Below are 19150 nucleotides of genomic sequence, written 5' to 3'. Positions count from 1 at the left end.
TTGGGACAATTCAGTGGATAATAGCTTGCTTCATTTTATATCAGACTGTGTTGCCAAACAAAGTGTTAAGAGATAAACGGACACACCACACAGTGCAATGTCCCACACCACCACACGCATATTTTTTAATCAACTCATGGTGAACATTCAATATAAAGTCAAGCTAACAAGATCCAATACCAAATACAACAAGCACACTTGATATGGCACACAATAAAATCTGATATAAAAATAAATACATTTTGGAAGGTAAATCTCTACATGTAGTTGACATTTAAAAAAAACACTTTCTTATAAGTGACAATAATTTTGCATCTTACAATGGGCAGTACTTTTAAGCGCTATCAATCAGGCATCCATGTGTTGTGTACACAGACAACCATACACTCTCAGGTAAGGAAATTTACAAGCACAAGGACAGACATACTCTGTCTTATACACACTGTGCAGTAATCTTATAACTCCAGTCTGTTCATAATATGCTTACAGAGTCCTCAAATCTCAGTTTACAATGAATTCTGCAAGTTCTTTGGTCAAAGGACACAGTTTTCCTCCTGTGATTGGTCACAGGAAGTCAGCTTTCCATTTCCTGCTGGCAGCTGCAAGAACTGTGGCAATTCGAGCTGCTCTCTCGTGAGTAAACCGCGCTGGTCCTCCACCCGACTGCATTGGGCACGGTTCAACATCTCAACAAGACCTGAGAGGGGAGTTCAATGGAGAATTTTTTTTGCATGTCACAGTGCATCCATGCATAATGGGTAACAACTGTACTGTAGGTTGGCCTATGTAAGGGGCAACATTGCCCAAAACAAATTGCATGTCAAAAAAAGTAATATTACCATTAAGTACTGTAAGTGCAAAAGAAAAGCACTGTATATTTTAGGGCAATACCATCATACTTTCTTGTAAAGGGGGTGTTTTATAACACATGCAAATAGTATTTAAATCTACATCATGAGAAATGATTACCATCCATTTCCTGGTTTTGTCTGGTTTTGGAATTAACTCTGGATATTGGTGAGGCATCTTGAGTCTCCACACCGGCTAAAACACACAAACACCAAGTACAGCGATGAGGAATGGGTGCGAAACTGAGATCATATCAAAAGAGAGAAGCTTGATTTCATGTCAGTTAACACCTCCTCCATAATCCTATTTTTATGGTTTGATGTAATGACATGTCTCTGGTTTCTCTCATCTGCATCCGAGAAGCTTCTGGGAAACAACTACTTTTAAAATTGTATTTAAAAGCCTGTGCTGAAACCTGAGATGGAAATTTCATTGTGTTGAGCAAAAAATACTGTGACAACCAAGTACAACAAGACAAACACATACTGACAAGAGAGCGAGCGAGAGCGAGAGAGAGAGAGAGAGCGAGAGCGAGAGAGAGAGAGAGAGAGAGAGAGAGAGAGAGTGAAAGTGAGCGAGAGCAAGAGAGAGACCTTACTTAATGTTCCCATTATACTGTATGTAGATAATGTATATTAGTTACTTATTCTGTTATTAAACCTTGTGTTTAGCTTTTTGTTCTTATTCTTCTATTGCATTTTATTTGTATAAATTTCACTTTTAATTTAGCACTACTTTTACTTTTATTTGCACTATTTGTACACAGCTCAACTGCACATGCTTTGGCAATACAAATGTACAGTTTTTGTCATGTCGATTGTTTTGTCCTGTATAACTACTGTAACATTAAAGGGACATTCCACTTTTTTTGAAAATATGCTCATTTTCCAGCTCCCCTAGAGTTAAACATTTGATTCTTACCATTTTGGAATCCATTCAGCTGATCTCCAGGTCTGGTGTTAGCACTTTTAGCATAGCTTAGCACAATCTATTGAATCTGATTAGTCCATTAGCATCGCGCTTAAAAATAACCAAAGAGTTCCGAAATTTTTCCTATTTAAAACTTGACTCTTCTGTAGTTACATCATGTAGTAAGACGGACAGAAAGTTAAAAGCTGTGATTTTCTAGGCAGATATGGCTAGGAACTATACTCTCATTCTGGCGTAATAATCAAGGACTTCGCTGATGTAACATGGCTGCAGCAGGCGTAGTGATATTACACACTGCCCGAAAATAGTCCCCTTGGTTACTTTCAATGACAGGGGACTATTTTCGGGCACTGTATAATATCACTATGCCTGCTGCAGCCATGTTACATCACCAAAGTCATTGATTATTATGACAGAATGAGAGTATAGTTCCTAACCATATCTGACTAGAAAATCGAAATTTTTAATTTTCTGTCGGCTTTAGTACACGATGTCACTACAGAAGAGTCAAGTTATAAATAGAAAAAATATCCAAACTCTTTTTTTGCGCAATGCTAATGGTCTAATCAGATTCAATGGATTATGCTAAGCTATGCTAAAAGTGGTAGCGCCAGACCCGGAGATCAGCTGAATGGATTCCAAAATGGTAAAAATCAAATGTTTAGCTCGAGGGGAGCTAGAAAATGAGCTTATTTTCAAAAAAGTGGAATGTCCCTTTAATGAGGGCACTACATGATCCTGACAAAGTCATCAGTACCAAAACACAAAGACCACCCCTTCTTGTAATGCAATGAAGGAAAATTTTGGCCTCCTTACAGTACTACATGGCTACTTATCATATAAATATGAAAATAAAATACTGAACTTAAATAATTTGAGACTCAAATAATTTGAGACTTGTGGAGTCCAAACAACTTTACTAAAAGCGGTCTTTCAAACAGAACCAAAACATACCGCACCAAATATTATTTAAACAAATACCTTCTCAAATTAAAGGTATAGTTCACCCAAAATGTAAAATTCTGTCATTATTTACTCACACTCAAACCTGCATACATTTCTTTGGTCTGATGAACACGAAGGAAGATATTTTAAGAAATGTTTGTAGCCAAACCGATCATGAGCCCCATTCACATCCATAGTATTCTTTTTTCCTACTATGGAAGTGAAAAGAATACTATGAATGTGAATGGGGCTCATGATCCGTTTAGTTACAAACATTCCTCAAAATATCTTGCTCTGTATTCATCAGGTCAAAGAAATGCAGGTTTCTTACAACATGAGAGTGAGTAAATGATGAGAGAATTCTGAACTATCCCTTTAACATTTTAATTAAACCTTACACTGAAATTGTTATGATGATATGATTTGTACTGTAAAATATTAAAAAGGCAAAACAGAAATATTTCAGTGGATTTAGTGAAGTATTTTGGTGTACTGACATCACTAAAATCTCAATGAATGATTAAAGTCAATACTGACGCACCTTTAACGCGGTCCAAACAGAGAGTTTTGTTGGCCAGGCGGTAAACATTGGTGCTCATGCTCAGAGGTTCCCCTGAGTCACTCTGCAATGAAAGGCAAAATAGAAATGCATTACCACAGATGGCCTTCACACGTTTTCATTTTCAACGTTTTATTCACCATTTATTAATGTGCCAGTTTGTCACATGACTATTTTATACAGTGCAGTTTTCCTGTGTGTGTTAGATTGACAGATATTAGTGATGAACTGAGTTTACACACCAGCGTAACCTGCACATCCTGCAGCTGCAGCTGGTGTTTCTGCAGGACGGCAGAAATCACGTCTGTCAAATTCTTACTCGACTTCGTGACAATTCCAAACCTCCTTCCAGAAAACACAATCTCCAACCTGAATGCACAAATATTTGATGAGGTCCTCACAAATAGAAAGAAATTTGTCCATCACTTCAGAAATCAGGATGATTATGTTTCGCTTTAAATCTGAATGTCGATGGGTTTCTACAAGTATTTGATTTAGTGATATTTATTGCCTCTCTATGAGAGGTACACACTAGTATAACCTGTACAGTGTTTGTGTTTTACTTACGCAAAAGTAACTTTGAGTTCCAGAGAGAGCTGTTGATCTGCAATCAAAGAACTGTCTTGATCTAGAGAAAGAGGCTGTTCATAACCAAACATACGCTGTATTATTTAGAAAGTACTACTACAGTGCAAAAACCCTAGACTAATAACACAACATACTCACCATTCAGTTTGAATGGAGTTAACAACTACTAAAATCAATCTTAAAAAGCATCAAAATCATTTGTGACCCAATCTGTGAAAACCCAGCTAAAGTCAGTTTTTGGAAATGACTTTTCTACATTACGTGGGATGATATTAAGCAGAGACATTCTGTGAAACATAACCTTCATATCTTTAATATTTACCAAGTAAGGTCATGTCAAAGATTGTATCATTGCAAAATCAAACTTTAACGCTCCAAATCTCGTGATTGGATTAAGAGACTTCAGATTTCAAAGACATGTTTACGTTGCTTGCTTAAATTTAAAATAAATGAAGAGACTATTAAAAAAAGTTTTTTTCCTGAGCATTTTTCTGTGTGACCTCAAATTCATAAGTCGTGTCAACACAACCATAAACTTATTAACATATACTTTTACATGAGAGACAGAATGACAATGAAAAAAAAGTTCACAGAAAACTACATCATTGCTCTTTATAGTAGTATTACTTTTGTTTTGCAAAAAAATCTCACTAACTTTCACTAATAATTATGTGCATTTTCGTATTTATATGCACACTTGAACTTCTCACGAAAACTTTCAACCTAATTCACAACACGTGCAAACGCACATCTGTTCTTATGTTAGGAAATTTGCAGTGTTCTACATAAGCGGCTGCGTGCACAAGGTTGGTATTTTGCATAAAACACGCCCAAACCAGCTTTATATAAAGGCTATTCATGATCATATTTATTATCTGTAAAGTTACGTTTGGCTTTGCATTTTTTATTTGGGAGTAACATTAAAGTATTGGATGTGTTAACAAATATCCCATTTAATAAATATGATAGAGACACGCATCTGTATCTAAAATAAAACAGACAGGAGATCAAGTGATTGACGTTTGGACTTCATTACATTTACATGACGTTTACTTTAGGCATTAAGCAGACGCTTTCATATAGAGATTTAAAAAGTGAGGAAGGAAAGCGTGAAGATTTGTCATTACGTGCATCCTCTTTATGTGTGTAGAAAAAATAATAGGCTAGAATAATGTATAATATAATGTATATAATAATAATAATAATAATAATAATAATAAAGATCATGTATAATAATATATAATGCAGAAAATTTTTTAATTTAAAATACAATAATTTCAATTTTGTGTGTTAACATATAAAATTATATTATAAAAATGTAACTTATAGCATAGTATTTGATTATAGCATACGTGATTATTGCGTATGATTTGTTTTAGGTTTTCTTGAATTTTTGCGTACATTTAGAAGAAATTTATATGAAAGTTTTGTTAAATCACAATTTAATTGTGAAAACATTCATACGCACATCTCACGCACAAATTTGTGCATACGCATACTTAATGAATGAGACCCATTGAGTTTACAAGTGCACTTTAGAGGGAAAAAAGTCAAGTATAATGTGTGACCCCAGTCCACAATATCAGTCAAATTTTATACATCACCCGAAAGCTTTCCATTGATGTGTGGTTTATTAGGATGAGCCAATATTTGGCTGAAATACAACTATTTGAAAATCTGGATTCTGAGGGAATCGCCTTTGAAGTTGTCCAAATAAGGTCCTTAGCAATAATACTAATGCTAAATAAATTTTTTATACATTTACGTTAGGAGTTTTACAAAATATCTTGATTTCCTACAATAATTATTTTTGGCATTAAAAAAGATACTTTTATGTATTTTTGGCTATTGCTACAAATATAATCGTGCTTTTATGTCTGTTTTTGTGGTGTTTTGCAGTTGTGGGAAAGTTTTGCAAACATTAGCCGCACTACAGTGATACAGATCTTTCACACGAAGTCTTTCAGACTTTGTCTTTTACACTTACAATAATGACCACAGAAAAGTTACTGGGTTGCTTTATCTTACAGTAGATAAACGAGAAACAAACCTTATCTTTGCCTTGAAGATAAAGGTGAACATCACTCAAAGGGAATCCTCTCTTCTCACATAGGCCGCTCACCATGTCTCTAAGGGTCAGACCCGGTTTGGCCGAAGCCAGGCTGGCGGTACCGTCCGGCAGGTAGACACAGCAGTACTTATCCGCCGTAGGGGAACCAGAACTCAAAGCCTCTGGATCAGATATAGACACACTGCAGCGTCCATTCTTAAAGGTATACAAAAAATGTCTTTAACATGCTTCAATAAGAGATAAGACCGGTAGCGATTTAAGAAAATGCTTTTTAAAGACACCTCTGCTTTGCCATTTCCAAAGACCAACTCCAGGCTGCTGTTAGACTTAACAGAGATCTGAGACTCTTTACGTGACACAGACGAATGCTGGTATGACGAATCTGCGGAGAAATTACATAACACGTTATACAAAACAAAAGTGATTAAAAAGCTTTAGTTGCTTGAAAATTTGTTTTTTTTTTTTAAACATACAGTGGGATGACAAAAAAACACTGGGCAACCTTTGGTCGGTTGCATAAAGCTGCGAAGTTAAAGGGACACTACACATTTTTGGAAAATATGGTCATTTTCCAGCTCCCCTAGAGTTAAACATTTGATTCTTACCATTTTGGAATCCATTTAGCTGATCTCTGGGTCTGGCGCTAGCACTATTAGCATAGCTTAGCACAATCCATTGAATCCAATTAGACCATTAGCATTGCGCTAAAAAAATAACCAAAGAGTTTCGATATTTTTCCTATTTAAAACTTGACCCTTCTGTAGTTACATTGTGTACTAAGACAGAAAATTAAAAGTTGCAATTTTCTAAGCCGATATGGCTAGGAACTATACTCTCTAAATGGCGTAATAATCAAGGACTTTGCTGCTGTAACATGGCTGCAGCAGGCGTAGTGATATTACGCACTGCCCGAAAATAGTCCCCTTGGTTACTTTCAATAGCAGGGGACTATTTTCAGGCACTGCGTAATATCATTGCGCCTGCTGCCGCCATGTTACAGCAGCAAAGTCCTTGATTATAACGCCAGAATGAAAATATAGTTCCTAGCCATATATGCCTAAAAAATCACAACTTTTAATTTTTTTCGTCTGTCTTCGTACACGATGTAACTACAGAAGAGTCGAGTTTTAAAAAGGAAAAATATCAAAAGTCTTTGGTTATTTTTTTAGCGCAATGCTAATGGTCTTATAAGATTCAATGGATTGTGCTAAGCTATGCTTAAAGTGCTAGCGCCCGACCCGGGGGAGCTGGAAAATGAGCATATAAAAAAAGTGGACTGTCCCTTAAAGACCGTTTAGACGAACTAGCAATTCGTTTATTAATTTAATTAGTTTAATTAGGTATTCAGTGCTTCAAATTAGACAAATTGACCTATTATGTAACTGTCTAACACTTATGACCACCCTTCAAGAAAAAAATAGATGACTAACGTATGAAACTAGTCCAAGCAGTTTATGCAACCACCTGCCGAAGCCACTAACATGATACATGCATCTTCACTTTTGAGACTGGCATATGATCTTTATCTGCTTGAAGCAAATGCACGCACAAAGACATTATGAACAAAGTAGAGATAGAGACGCTTATGTTGAGTCAGACCGTACCTCCCCATGACCCGGTCTTCTCTAACCTCTTCTTCCTGTTGCTTTTGCTCTCTGCCGACAGCGCTTTTAACTCGACACTCTGTTTTCAAGCACACACAAGAATGAACACAATTATGCCTTCACATTTTATTACTCACCAACACAATATCACGTTCGCACAGATGTGTGACATCCTCATAAAGTTAGACCAATATCAGTTCACAGCATTCACACTTCGAACATACTGTACGATATGCTCAGCACAAGTAAAGTAATGCACTGAACGACTTATGATCTTGATCTGGTCAGAGGTCTTAGGACACCAAGGTGTGGTGTGTTCCACTTCATGATTGGGAAAGTAACGCCTGGTAGGTGTTCGTCCTAGGCTCCACCCATACTTTTCAGCAGACGAACCAGATACCAAAAATTTTTGCACTGCATAATTCAATAATGCTGGGTACACACCAAAAGATAATCGGGCTGATTTTGGGTCGACCCCCCCCCCCCCTTCCGACAACCCTAGCTTTGTCCCAATTATCTTGATTCTTATCAGATTTTCTCTTGGTGTCAGGTGTGTTAAGAGTCTCCGAACCTGATCGGAAGAACGTCGGAGCTGCCCCAATCACGAAACGTTAATATTAGACATGTCATCATAAATCCTGATGCGTGTGGGGAACCCCTGAGGACAAACGCGTGCACGCTCTTTAGATTATCACGTGAAATGAAACAATATCAGAAAGCAATATAAATGGAAGACTGAAGCAGTCATGGCGCAGCACAAAGTGAAGTTGATGTGGACAGCAGAGATGGACCATGTTCTCGCTGTCTCCACGACTTCACCCAAACCCTTGTCTTTTCGCCTTGAATTTTCTATTAAAATAATTTCAAACACTATTATTGAGATTTCTTCCTGCATACCGTACGACAATATCAACAGACAATAGGAGCAAAACGGTTAAATCTAGGATTTTTTAACCTCATGTTTGTGGTCTATCAAATTTTGAAAATCTTATAAGATGTAAAAAATCTTTTGGTGTGTACCCAGCACAAGTCAATTATTCAGGTAGATCCCCCAATGTGTCAGCTTCTGATGCAATATCAAGTAAAAAAATTTTTTTGAAAGAGAACTAGACAACTATAAAGATTATAGCTGCTATTTGTGGTTTAAGTTAAATGCAATCTTGTTTAATCTAAATTTAATGACACTTGCATTTAACGGTTCACACATAATTTTACTGTACAATTCATGGACATCACTAAAGAGTATACTGACCAAAACAACCACAAAATCACTTGTTTCCTGTACAAAACTCCAGTTAGTTAAGGCAGCAAAAATGCTGTTTGTGTTAGTCAACAATGCTCACATGCTGGAGATATCCTTCTGCTTTTCTTTAATTAAAAAAAAATACAAAAATACCTTCCTGTTACTGGGGGGCGTTGAGCTCTTTTTGGACACTTTGCTCTTGGATTCTGGGGGTCCGATGGTGGGTAATGGACGACCCTCCACACAGGCCACCATGCAGCTCTGGTACAGTTGCGAGCGGACAAATCTTGCATAACTGTCCATTTTCATTAGCTTAAAGATCTGCAGCCAAACAAAAAATTCTTCTGTATTTAAATTCTTCAGACATAACAGGTAAACAATTTCAAGACTTAACATTGCAAATAACACATTTCTATTAACTTCAGTTTCACTTCCCTTTACACTATTATTTCTCTGTTGTCTATCACATGGTAGACAATCGTAACACTCATTCCTAGTGGAATTTTGGACAACCGCAATAGAAATTACGCTAGAAAATGTGTTTGTACAATCTGATAATCTACAGATTTACTGTTGCCATTTCAGATTTCATCCTTTATCACCTCTCATCAAAGTCTAACAGGCTGAGGTACTGATAAAAAACAACACAGTGCATGCTGCAGGTGTGCACGTACCTGTTGCTGAGCTTTATCGAACATGTCAAGAGTAGGCGTCTCCAGTGAACTTTCCTCAATCTGGGCTGTATCATCGATGTTAACCGCATTAGGTGAGCTTTCAGAAAGAAAAGTGTTGTAGATGGAGCGTGCCTCTTTCTTTAGCTGATGGGTGAAATTTAACATTTTTGTAACTTTATTTGACCTTGATTTTATGGTTACAATTAGCAAACCTGCACAACATTAAGCCAAACAGAGATGAAAACAATGTTAACTAGGGCTGTAACGATTAATCGTGCAAATGCGCGTTCTCTCAATGAAAGAATTACAGTGAAATCCCGGCACATCCAAAGGCCAGAGGGCGCTCTCGTGCAGAAACTCCATTTGTGCCACAGAAGAAGTACCATTACAACACTATACCAGGAAATGTCTATAAGAATATTTATATCGCTGTTCTTCAAATTGATTCAGGTATTTTCATGAGAATAAAGAATATTTTAAATGTTTTTTTTTTTTTTAAATGCACGTTATAAACGAATCAGACTCATGATTTTATATTGATAAGGACTATTTACTGACCAAAACGCCATAGTACATGCACAAGATGCGCATGAACCTAAGAATCGAAGCTTTGCAATTCGGAATCGATTTCTTATGATTTTTTTAATGGAATACGCGATTTATCGTCACAGCCCTAATGTCAACTGGTTGAGTTTTGGTTATTTAAAAAATATGGTGTCTACTCTGATCTTCATATGACAAGTCCTGCTATAAGTGTAATGAATGTGGATCCAAGTATCCCCTAAAAGTTTGCAAATATTTAACATGACATGCATGTATAAAACTTCAATGGACTGGAAACAAAAGGGACAGTCAAAATCATTGCAATTACACACAAATCCAACATATCCAACAAAAAATATCATGCAGTTGGAGCCGATTGTGTAGTGGGCAGCGCTCGGACATATGGTGCAGACGCACTTTCTGAGACCCGAGTTCGAATCCCGGCTTGAGGTCATTTTCCGATCTTGTACCTCTCTCCACCGTATACTTTCCTGTCATCTCCTATCATACTGTCTATCTAAAAAAAGGCAAAAATGGCCCAAAACATAACTTTAAAAAAAATTGCATGCATACTTCCTCCAGTTTGGTAGATGGAATCTTCTTGAACTTCTCACAGGCTTGGTAAAACTGGATATTTTCAGCGCTAACCTCAGATTTAAGAAACTCCTGCAAGAAACATACAAGGGAAACCTCAATGTGTCAGAGCTGAACAATATACAAAAATTACCAATACAATGTAAATGTGCATTTATGATATAAGACTTCATACAACAGTCTTCCTATATTTGAACTCTTCATTGAAATCTTTGCCATTTCCTTCTGAATATGAGACGCGTAAAAATGTTTGTACTCAAGACTGTGGCAATGAATTCTATCTTTATATAATGAATAATGTCTTTGTGTGCCTTTGATCTATTTTTGTAGTAAAAAAAGTTCCCATCCAAATTTCCGAATTCACCATAAACAATCATAAAACAACACGCATCAATAGCCAATCACTGAAGTCCTAGCTCTGAATGATCCGACAGGAGGTTGGCAATGAATGCGGACTCTTACTGTAAAGTAACGGACACCAACGTGGTCTTCGAGCAGCCGTTCAAAACACACCGCCCAGCTGACAACCCTGCTGGCAGGGCCATCGGGCACCTGAGGGCCACTCGGCCGGCTCGAGCTCTCTGACAAACTGGAGCTGCTTCCTCTGCACTGCTTCAAATTCAGCTCTGTAAGGAAACAGAGATAAAGACACCAATAGAAACACACAGACAACAATCAAACCAAACATTCAACAGATAACTGTGTGTGTAACCAAGAAAACAAAAAGGACATTCTTCAGTTAAACAACCAATTCTCTTTTCAACCAAGAGAAAAACTGACAAGTTTTAAAGAGTTGTTGGGTGCACTCACCCTACAATACAAGCCTGAATACTAAAAACCAAAGTCTTAAGCAATCAACACTTACCACCATCAGAAACCGCCTGGGTCTGTAAAAGCAAACAAACAAACAAACAAACAAACAGAATCAGTCTGGCATGAAGTCAGTGGAGGCCTGTAGTATCATCCTTGTAAATTAAAGGGGGAAATGTAGCACAGGAAATTACATTTTAACAACTGCTTTTTCTTTTTTGTACAGTCACTTCAGTGACTCGCACACAGGAAATGGGTGTGTTTGCCATTTAACTTCATTAAGAGACACGGGCATGGTAAATGGCACACACAAAATATATCAATCACCCGTGAGGTTCACTCTTAGCTCACCCGATGTTTAGCGGCCCGAGCATCGGCCAAGTACGTGTGTAATTGAAATTCACATTGCCATGGTAACACAAAGAAAAACTGATTGCTAAATAATAATTTTCTCAGTGCCTCACCATCAAGCACTGGAGATTTCAGGTTATTTCTATGTCTACCTACATCAAATTTGACAGTAGATATAAAGCCATATACTGTACTTACATGTAGTTACGACACACTATTGCATCTCAAATCAAACTTGTGTATTGTTTCAAATGTTTTACATTAAAAAAATATAATGATATCTTTATTTATATTTCATTTGCATTTTGATTGGAAATACCCTTCAAAAGAGGTTTCTTCAGGGACAGATTTATAGCAAAACATACATGCACAAGCTATGCTGTAGGACAATATCCCAAGGCAAACTGTTAGTTAAGAAATGCTACAGGACAGGAGCATGGCCGTAGCCAGCTATATGGTCACCGAGGTCCAGATCTGTTCATTTTTCATATTAAAATAAAAATGTAAGTTCTCTGAATGATTACTTATTCAAAACGAGTCATTAGCATCTGCGTATATAATTAAGTTTACTGAATAGTTTAATGTAAAAAGACTATACCGATCACTTTAAATCTAAACTTCAGACTTTTCTTTAACAAAGCGTTCACTTAATTTGTCTATAGTAAATGTACTTATCTCAAAGTAGTTAGCCTGTATGTAACAAAGCAATCACATAACTCGTCTGGGTAATATACTAATGCCGCAATAGCTAGACTGTCTGGAACAGAGCATATATTAACACACAACACTATGTGACACTTGCATTACATGCAAACGGCCCCTAATAGGATTTTGTCTCTCTCTCCCCGTCTCGTCCTCGAACATTGAGGCAAACAGACCCAGTTCCGGCTGCCGTGGAGGTCAACACACCACTGATCTACTGGCCATCCTTCAATGTGATGCCCAGCCGATGCCTGACCAACGACCACTGACGGAACCCATTTAATCTCCTTATTCGTTTACATCCCAAATATAGATATATACCAAGGTTTTTTTGATGGGAAAAAGATGGGAGGTTTTTCTCCTAGGGGGGTTTTCTTGTATACGATACATTATTAATAAGCTCGCTTGTAAAGTTTATTCATAGCCCTGTATTTTGCTACTTACATTGTTTTTCTCGCTGTAAGCTGTTGTAAAGCTGCTTTGAAACAATAACAAATTGTGAAAAGCGCTATATAAATAAAATTTAATTGAATAGAATAGAGTTAGCGCTGGTGGAGAATTCACTGTGTTGCCAGATCACATTATTAAAATATTCTTTAGATGTAGTGTTTTAGTAGGGCTGTGACGATTAATCGTGCAAATGCACGTTTTTTCAATGAATTACGCTGAAATTGCGCCTCATACAAAAGCAAGAGGGCGCTCTTGTGTAGAAACGCCATTTGTGCAACAGAAGTAGCAGCATTACAAACGTTATTCCAGGAAATGTCTAAGGGATACTTATATCGTTGTTCTTCAGATTGTTTCAGGTATTTTCATGATAATAAAAAGTGACGAGTTTTGCTTTTTTTAAATTCACATTATAAACTACTCAAACTCAGAGTGATTTTAGATTTATAAGGACTTCCTACTGATCACAGAGCCGTAGTACACACACAAGCTTTGCATGAAACACAGAATTGGAGCCTTGCGATTCAGAATCGATTTCAGGCATGTCTTTTTAATGCGGAACGCGATGTATCATCACAGCCCTATGTTTTAGCATTTAATTTAACTTAACACTTTGGGAAATTTACAAAGTGATGTGTAGGTATAGCTCAGTGTTTGCGATTTCTCTGATTTTTGCTAAAAAAACATGGTTTGAAATTTTTTATGGCTTATTTTTGTTTGTTTTTCGTACTAATTTCTGGCAACACTGGGTGACCAGCACCTAAACTGACAGTTATCAAATAAGGCACATCAAATAGCACTGGCAGGTTATTGCTGACAGAATACTATACATTCGGTAAGACAAAAGCAGTTATCATTATGATTGAAAATAACATTGGTACAAACATGTAGAAAATTAGTTTTTAGTTGAAATCTGCCAAATACGTTACATGTTATTTTATAAAATTTAGGAGTTAACCTTTAACAAAATCATCCTAGAAACATCCATAAGAGCACAAAACCAAGTTCTTGACAGACAGACAGTGTACCCAAAGTTTAAAATGGTACTTGAATGTACTAAAACTATACACTTAAATACCAACAAGTACATAAGTTATGTAAAGTTTTAAAGTTATGCACTACAAATGTACTAAATAAAAGTATAGTTCTACTTCAGTGCAGTGGTTCTCAAACTTTTTCAGCGTGCGGCCCCCTCGTGTACGGTGCATTCCTTCGCGGCCCCCCAAAGAAAATTTACGACAAAAACAGTTTGAAAATGTAACATTTTAATTAAACAAAAAATTTTATTATACAAAGTAGTGTTGTTGGATAGTAGGCTTATTTTTTGGTTTAATTACACAGATTTTATGATAAATTTATGTATTTTATAAAATGTCATAAAACTGGGGGCCCCTTGCACCATTTTGTGGCCCCGGCCCCCAGTTTGAGATCCACTGATTCAGTGCAACTGAAAAAGTAAACTAAATACCTATAATGCTTAAGTTGATTTTGTAGGTGTACTGAAATAAAGAGTGTCTCAAAAAAAAGCACAGCTGTGTACATTAAGATGTTCAAGTTTTGGTATATTTGGTATATTATATATTAGCTACAATATGAGTGAGCGGAAATTTTAAATTTACTAAGTGTACTTAAAAAAAAAAATTCACCTGAGATAGCATTTTTTAACTCTTAACACCACACTGGACCTCACTAATTTTCAAACCCTGGCTACGGCCATGTACACAAGTAGATGAAAACACCATGAACAAACCCAAAAACATCTGTGCTCCAATGACAGAAACACAATCTAGTTTCTCATAACAAATCCAAACCAACAACACAAGCCTGAATTTATCTGTTTCACAGCTGTAAAGTCTCAATTCTAAAAGTCTAACATCTTGCTAAATGGATGTGTAGAAAACCCAGAAAGTACTCTTCATAAAGTTTTAATAATCTACTCCGTTGTGAAAAAAAAAAAACGGTCTAAATATGTAACCCAGCTGTCACTGAGGCTGTACACTTTCAAACATACAGCTTTACACCTAAATAGTTCATATAAGTACCTTAGGTACATATTGGTACCAAATTACGTAATGGTATTTATTAAAAGGTCCTGCCACAGTGACAGCTTGGGGTACATACAGTATTTTGACAATTTTATCTAACAGTATACAATAATAGATCAAAGGCACTTCACCTGTCACAAAAAATTAAGTCTTCACTCACTGTACACTTACACATTTCAGCCATCAGCCGTCCTCTGAATGTGAAATGCATTGCGCACAGCCTTTTAATTGTTTTTAATGTCTTTGTGCAACCATTTGTGAATAAAGGCTTTTAAACTTTTCGTACAAGGAACAGTGCATTTGATCTATTTTGTATTAGAAAATGTTATCCCCATCTGAATTTCCGAATACACCATAAACAATCATAAAACAACACGCATCAATAGCCAATCACTGAAGTCCCAGCTCAGAATGATCCAACAAGAGGTCCAAACCAAACTCACCATATGCCCCCCTGGCATCAGACTGTTCATTTTCTTGGACATGGCTACATCCGGCCAGGGTCGCTGCGTCCAGGCTGAGGACGTCTTTTCAAAATGCTTTCCTCACAGCTAAGCTGCCTTTATCTCAGGGCTTTGTCACTTCCTGTTTCAAAGGGAAGTCTTGCCATAGCAACACACCGCAAGAGGAACTGTGGTTACTCTTGACTAAAACCTCTTTCTTGACTGTAAGTAACCAGCTGTGCAGTAAGAGGCCTAGGCTACACCCACCTGTGCATTTACCAACTGGATAAAACAACCAAATAACCATCCACAAAGAATAACCTCAACCCCACACAGCCACAGAGGTTTAGTCGATTCCATCAGTCTTACATGAGAATCTTTGAATCTTGATGCGGTAAGGAGACAGTAAAGGTTTGTTGTTTGGTTAAATCACATATAGAGGGAAAACTAAGATGAATACAGTGGAAATTATTTAACAGCCTGATGATGAGATCTGTTATTAGAGGTGTGACAAGACACAAAACCCAAAAGATGAGACATTTAGGTTCACAAGAACAAACAAAAATGTTTTTACACTTTTTATGATGTAAACACATGGTTTTGTTGAACAACAATGTTCAAATATATGTTATATAAATAAACATTATGATGGCTGTGTGCTTACCATAATTTATTCAAATGTTTCTTGTGTTTTCAACAGAATAAAGAAACTCATACAGGTCTTGTGCAACATGGAGTGAGTGATGACAGAATTTTCATTTTTGGGTAAACTATCCATTTAAGCTTCGTTTTGTATTGATTTGAAACTGCGACCTCTAGTGTTTAAATCAGATTGTGCCTTTAAACAAAACTACATTTAAATACAACACAGCAACATGCAAACAAGTTCCAGTCAAAAACCGACAGATGTTAAAAAAGCTTATTTATCCCAAAGTACACTTTTAAAAACATTACTACATGAATATAATTTTTCAAATCAATCCCGGCGTCAAGGGGGGGCATTCGCGGGCAGTGCCCGCCCAAACAGGTTGTTGTGCCCCCCCTACAAAGTTTTTTATTAATTTAATATATCAAGAATAATTAAAATAAATTAAACATTGAATGTTTCATGACTTGTAATGTAATCAAATGAGAAAAATATAGTTGATATATGTTTTCTTTAATTAAAATAGACCAGTTTCTCTGATTGGATGTATTGCCGCGTCTCACCCGTCTTAGCATATTTGTGACTTGATACTAGCAACGTGTTTTTTCGAGGCATTTTATGGATCGTGTGAAATATGGATATTAGAACATTTACAACGAATCAGCACCGCCTGCTTCATCTGACTTCATGAAAACACAGACTGGCTCAAACTCAGAGATTAGAGGTCGAGGTGGAATTTACAAATCTACAGGACACTGTTTTAAGGAAGTTATGTTCGTACACCCCGTCTTCAGCTATTTTAAAGGTAAGTTAGCGTTGTTTTAAATTACGTAAGCTTAAATGTGAAGTGTGTCTATAGACCGTTAACAGCATTACAACGTGATTATGGTAAAGCGGCTTTTTTCAAGCCAGGACGCGGTGTGGGCTGCGCTATGCGCTGCGCTATGAAACCCATTCATTTCAATGGCTTGCGCCGCGCGAGGGCGGTTTTTTGTTGCGTAGAGCAAAGCGCGAGCGCAGCAGAGCTCAGCTTGCGCTCACGTCGCGGTCGAAGTTCAATAGTTTTGCGCATAGTTTGTGGTCTTTGCACTTTATACAGGAAATGAGCTGACAGTCTGTACCAGTTGTAAGAGTGTGTGCTTGCACTGTATTTGTTGTTTAATGTCTTGTTTTTGCAAGTTATTGTTGCTATTGCGTGCCCCCCCGTTGGAAGCCAAATGCCCCCCTGTTAGTTATGGTCTGGCGCCGGCTCTGCCCTGGTCATATGTCAGGTGTTAAAGGTGCTGTGTGTAGATTTTAGCTGCATCTAGTGGTGAGATTATGAATTTCAATCCACAGCTCACCCCTTTCTTTCAAAACACATAGAAAAGCTACGGTTAGCCGCCACAAGACAAACAAGTTGTCGTCTGAGACAACGTAGTGTTGAAACACGCTCTGTAGAGCAGTTTGTCCATTTAGGGCTACTGTAAAAACATGGCAGCACAAAATGGTGGCTTCCATGTAAGGGGACCTGCAGAGTATGTAGGTATAAACGGCTCATTCTACGGTAATAAAAACATAACGGTTTATATTGTAAGGTCTTTATACACTACCGATTATATAGTTATGTATATAATATTGCATTTCTGTCAAAAGATCCTCTTAAATGTGACACACTGCACCTTTAAATGAGTGCAGAATACAAAGTAGATAAGGTCACTTTGAGAAAATAACAAGCCACAATGCATTTTTTGAATAATCTTATTTTTTTTTACTTTAACAGGTTTTGCGTAAAAAATGCTCATTTAATAAAGTCATTAATGAAGTCATTAGTTTGTGACTGATTTTTTTTTTTTTTTTTTACATAAAATCATCCCAAATAATGTAAAAAAATCCCTGTGTATATTATGATATTTTTAATATTAGGCGAGTAAGGTCATGTCAAAGTTTTAATATCAAATTAGAATTTTGTAAAGTAGCCTACAACGAATGAGTGAAATCAAATTTTGATGCTCCTAATTTTATAATTGGATTAGGAGACTCCCTGGATTTCACAGGCAGCGCCACAAATGACAATTACAGAAAATACAGGAATTTGTCATTCCAAACACTTTTCTCAGTTGGCAGCCTTCAGAAAAACAATAAGATAAAGTTGTTACGTTCTTGCTGCTAACGTTTTAAAGTACTATCTCCTCTACACAACGTACACAAACCTATAGTGAGCAAGCAGAAACTCACCTGTCCGATTTCGTTTACCTGCCACCTGCGCGAGCTCATCTTCAACACACGATTCTTACTGAACTTTATCTGAAAAGATCTTCCTTTGGCCAAGCGGCAAAAGCTCTGACCTAAAAGCTTTATCGCCACCTATCTGCAGACGAGAAAAATCCAAAGTGAACGTGTGTGTGCTCAAACGCATCTCAATTTTACACAGGTGAACTGAGAATCAGGATACGCGCACGCGCAAACAGCTGACCAGACTTTAAATGACATACTAGCCTACTTAAACTACGCACTATGTTGAACAGTGCTAGATGTTTGTCTATACAGTATAAGCGGTTTTAGTCATTTTATTGATAATACTAAAACATTGAAAGCAAATTTCAGCCTAGACAAAACACATTAATTTGATAAGTCACAGGGGCATACAATTTTTGCCAAAATAACTTATTAAACCTTTCTCGGAGGAAATCTGTGCAACTGTAGTTGAGCTGATGTTTTGTATTTATGTAACAACTATACTTATCATGCAAAACTACAATTTATCAGAGGTTGGTTGTAATAATGTTTCGTGCTTGTAATATGATGGAGTACAGCTCCCCCTGCTGTCTGGACTCGGTTACAGCAATAACAAGAGAAAAGATTAAACATTATTTTTCTATACTTTTACTTTTTCCTGTAATTAAATATTGTTTAAATTCAGGTGAAAGTTTACATAATTGCTATTTTTATAGAACTGAACTAAAACTTTTTAAAATTGTGATTAGCTAAAAAAGCAATTTACAGAGTTCATTTAACTGTACTTGCCATTATTATTGTCTAGTTTAAATGTTTTTTTTTTTTTTGTCATCTTAATGCTGTTGCAAATTACACACAGTACAGAAAGTGTTTGCTTATGTTTTAAATG

The 19150-nt window shown here is 36.7% G+C and overlaps 1 protein-coding gene across 2 annotated transcripts; it reads right to left on the bottom strand.

The window, feature by feature from the left end:
• Nucleotides 1-95: 95 nt before the first annotated feature.
• On the bottom strand, nt 96-18409 carry rgs14a (regulator of G protein signaling 14a). Of its 2 annotated transcripts, none has more exons than XM_065274229.2 (14): nt 18262-18409; nt 11466-11487; nt 11063-11226; nt 10580-10672; nt 9464-9607; nt 8943-9110; nt 7547-7625; nt 6224-6324; nt 5922-6137; nt 3851-3924; nt 3526-3652; nt 3266-3347; nt 970-1044; nt 96-697 (listed from the first exon to the last, which is right to left on the bottom strand). In XM_065274229.2, the coding sequence occupies exons 1-14, from the start codon at nt 18298-18300 to the stop codon at nt 534-536; spliced, it is 1548 nt and encodes a 515-aa protein (XP_065130301.2). In that variant the 5' UTR covers nt 18301-18409; the 3' UTR covers nt 96-533. The 2 variants fall into 2 exon arrangements, with proteins under 2 accessions (XP_065130301.2, XP_065130312.2); XM_065274240.2 differs by lacking the exon at nt 18262-18409 and adding an exon at nt 15399-15533.
• Nucleotides 18410-19150: the final 741 nt, after the last annotated feature.

The sequence above is a fragment of the Paramisgurnus dabryanus genome, chromosome 16 (genome assembly GCF_030506205.2).
Source record: "Paramisgurnus dabryanus chromosome 16, PD_genome_1.1, whole genome shotgun sequence".
NCBI classification, from domain to species: Eukaryota; Metazoa; Chordata; class Actinopteri; order Cypriniformes; family Cobitidae; genus Paramisgurnus; species Paramisgurnus dabryanus.
Note: the sequence above shows the minus strand (reverse complement) of the source record. Positions and strands in the feature narration are given on the sequence as shown.

Coding starts and splice junctions, on each gene's coding strand:
- rgs14a (XM_065274240.2), bottom strand. CDS start 15,440: ATGTCCAAGAAAATGAACAGTCTGATGCCAGGGGGGCATATG. Junction 11,488..15,398: donor TGATGCCAGGGGGGCATATG/GTGAGTTTGGTT, acceptor TTGCTTTTACAG/ACCCAGGCGGTTTCTGATGG. Junction 1,045..3,265: donor CTGTTTGGACCGCGTTAAAG/GTGCGTCAGTAT, acceptor TGTGTGTTTTAG/CCGGTGTGGAGACTCAAGAT.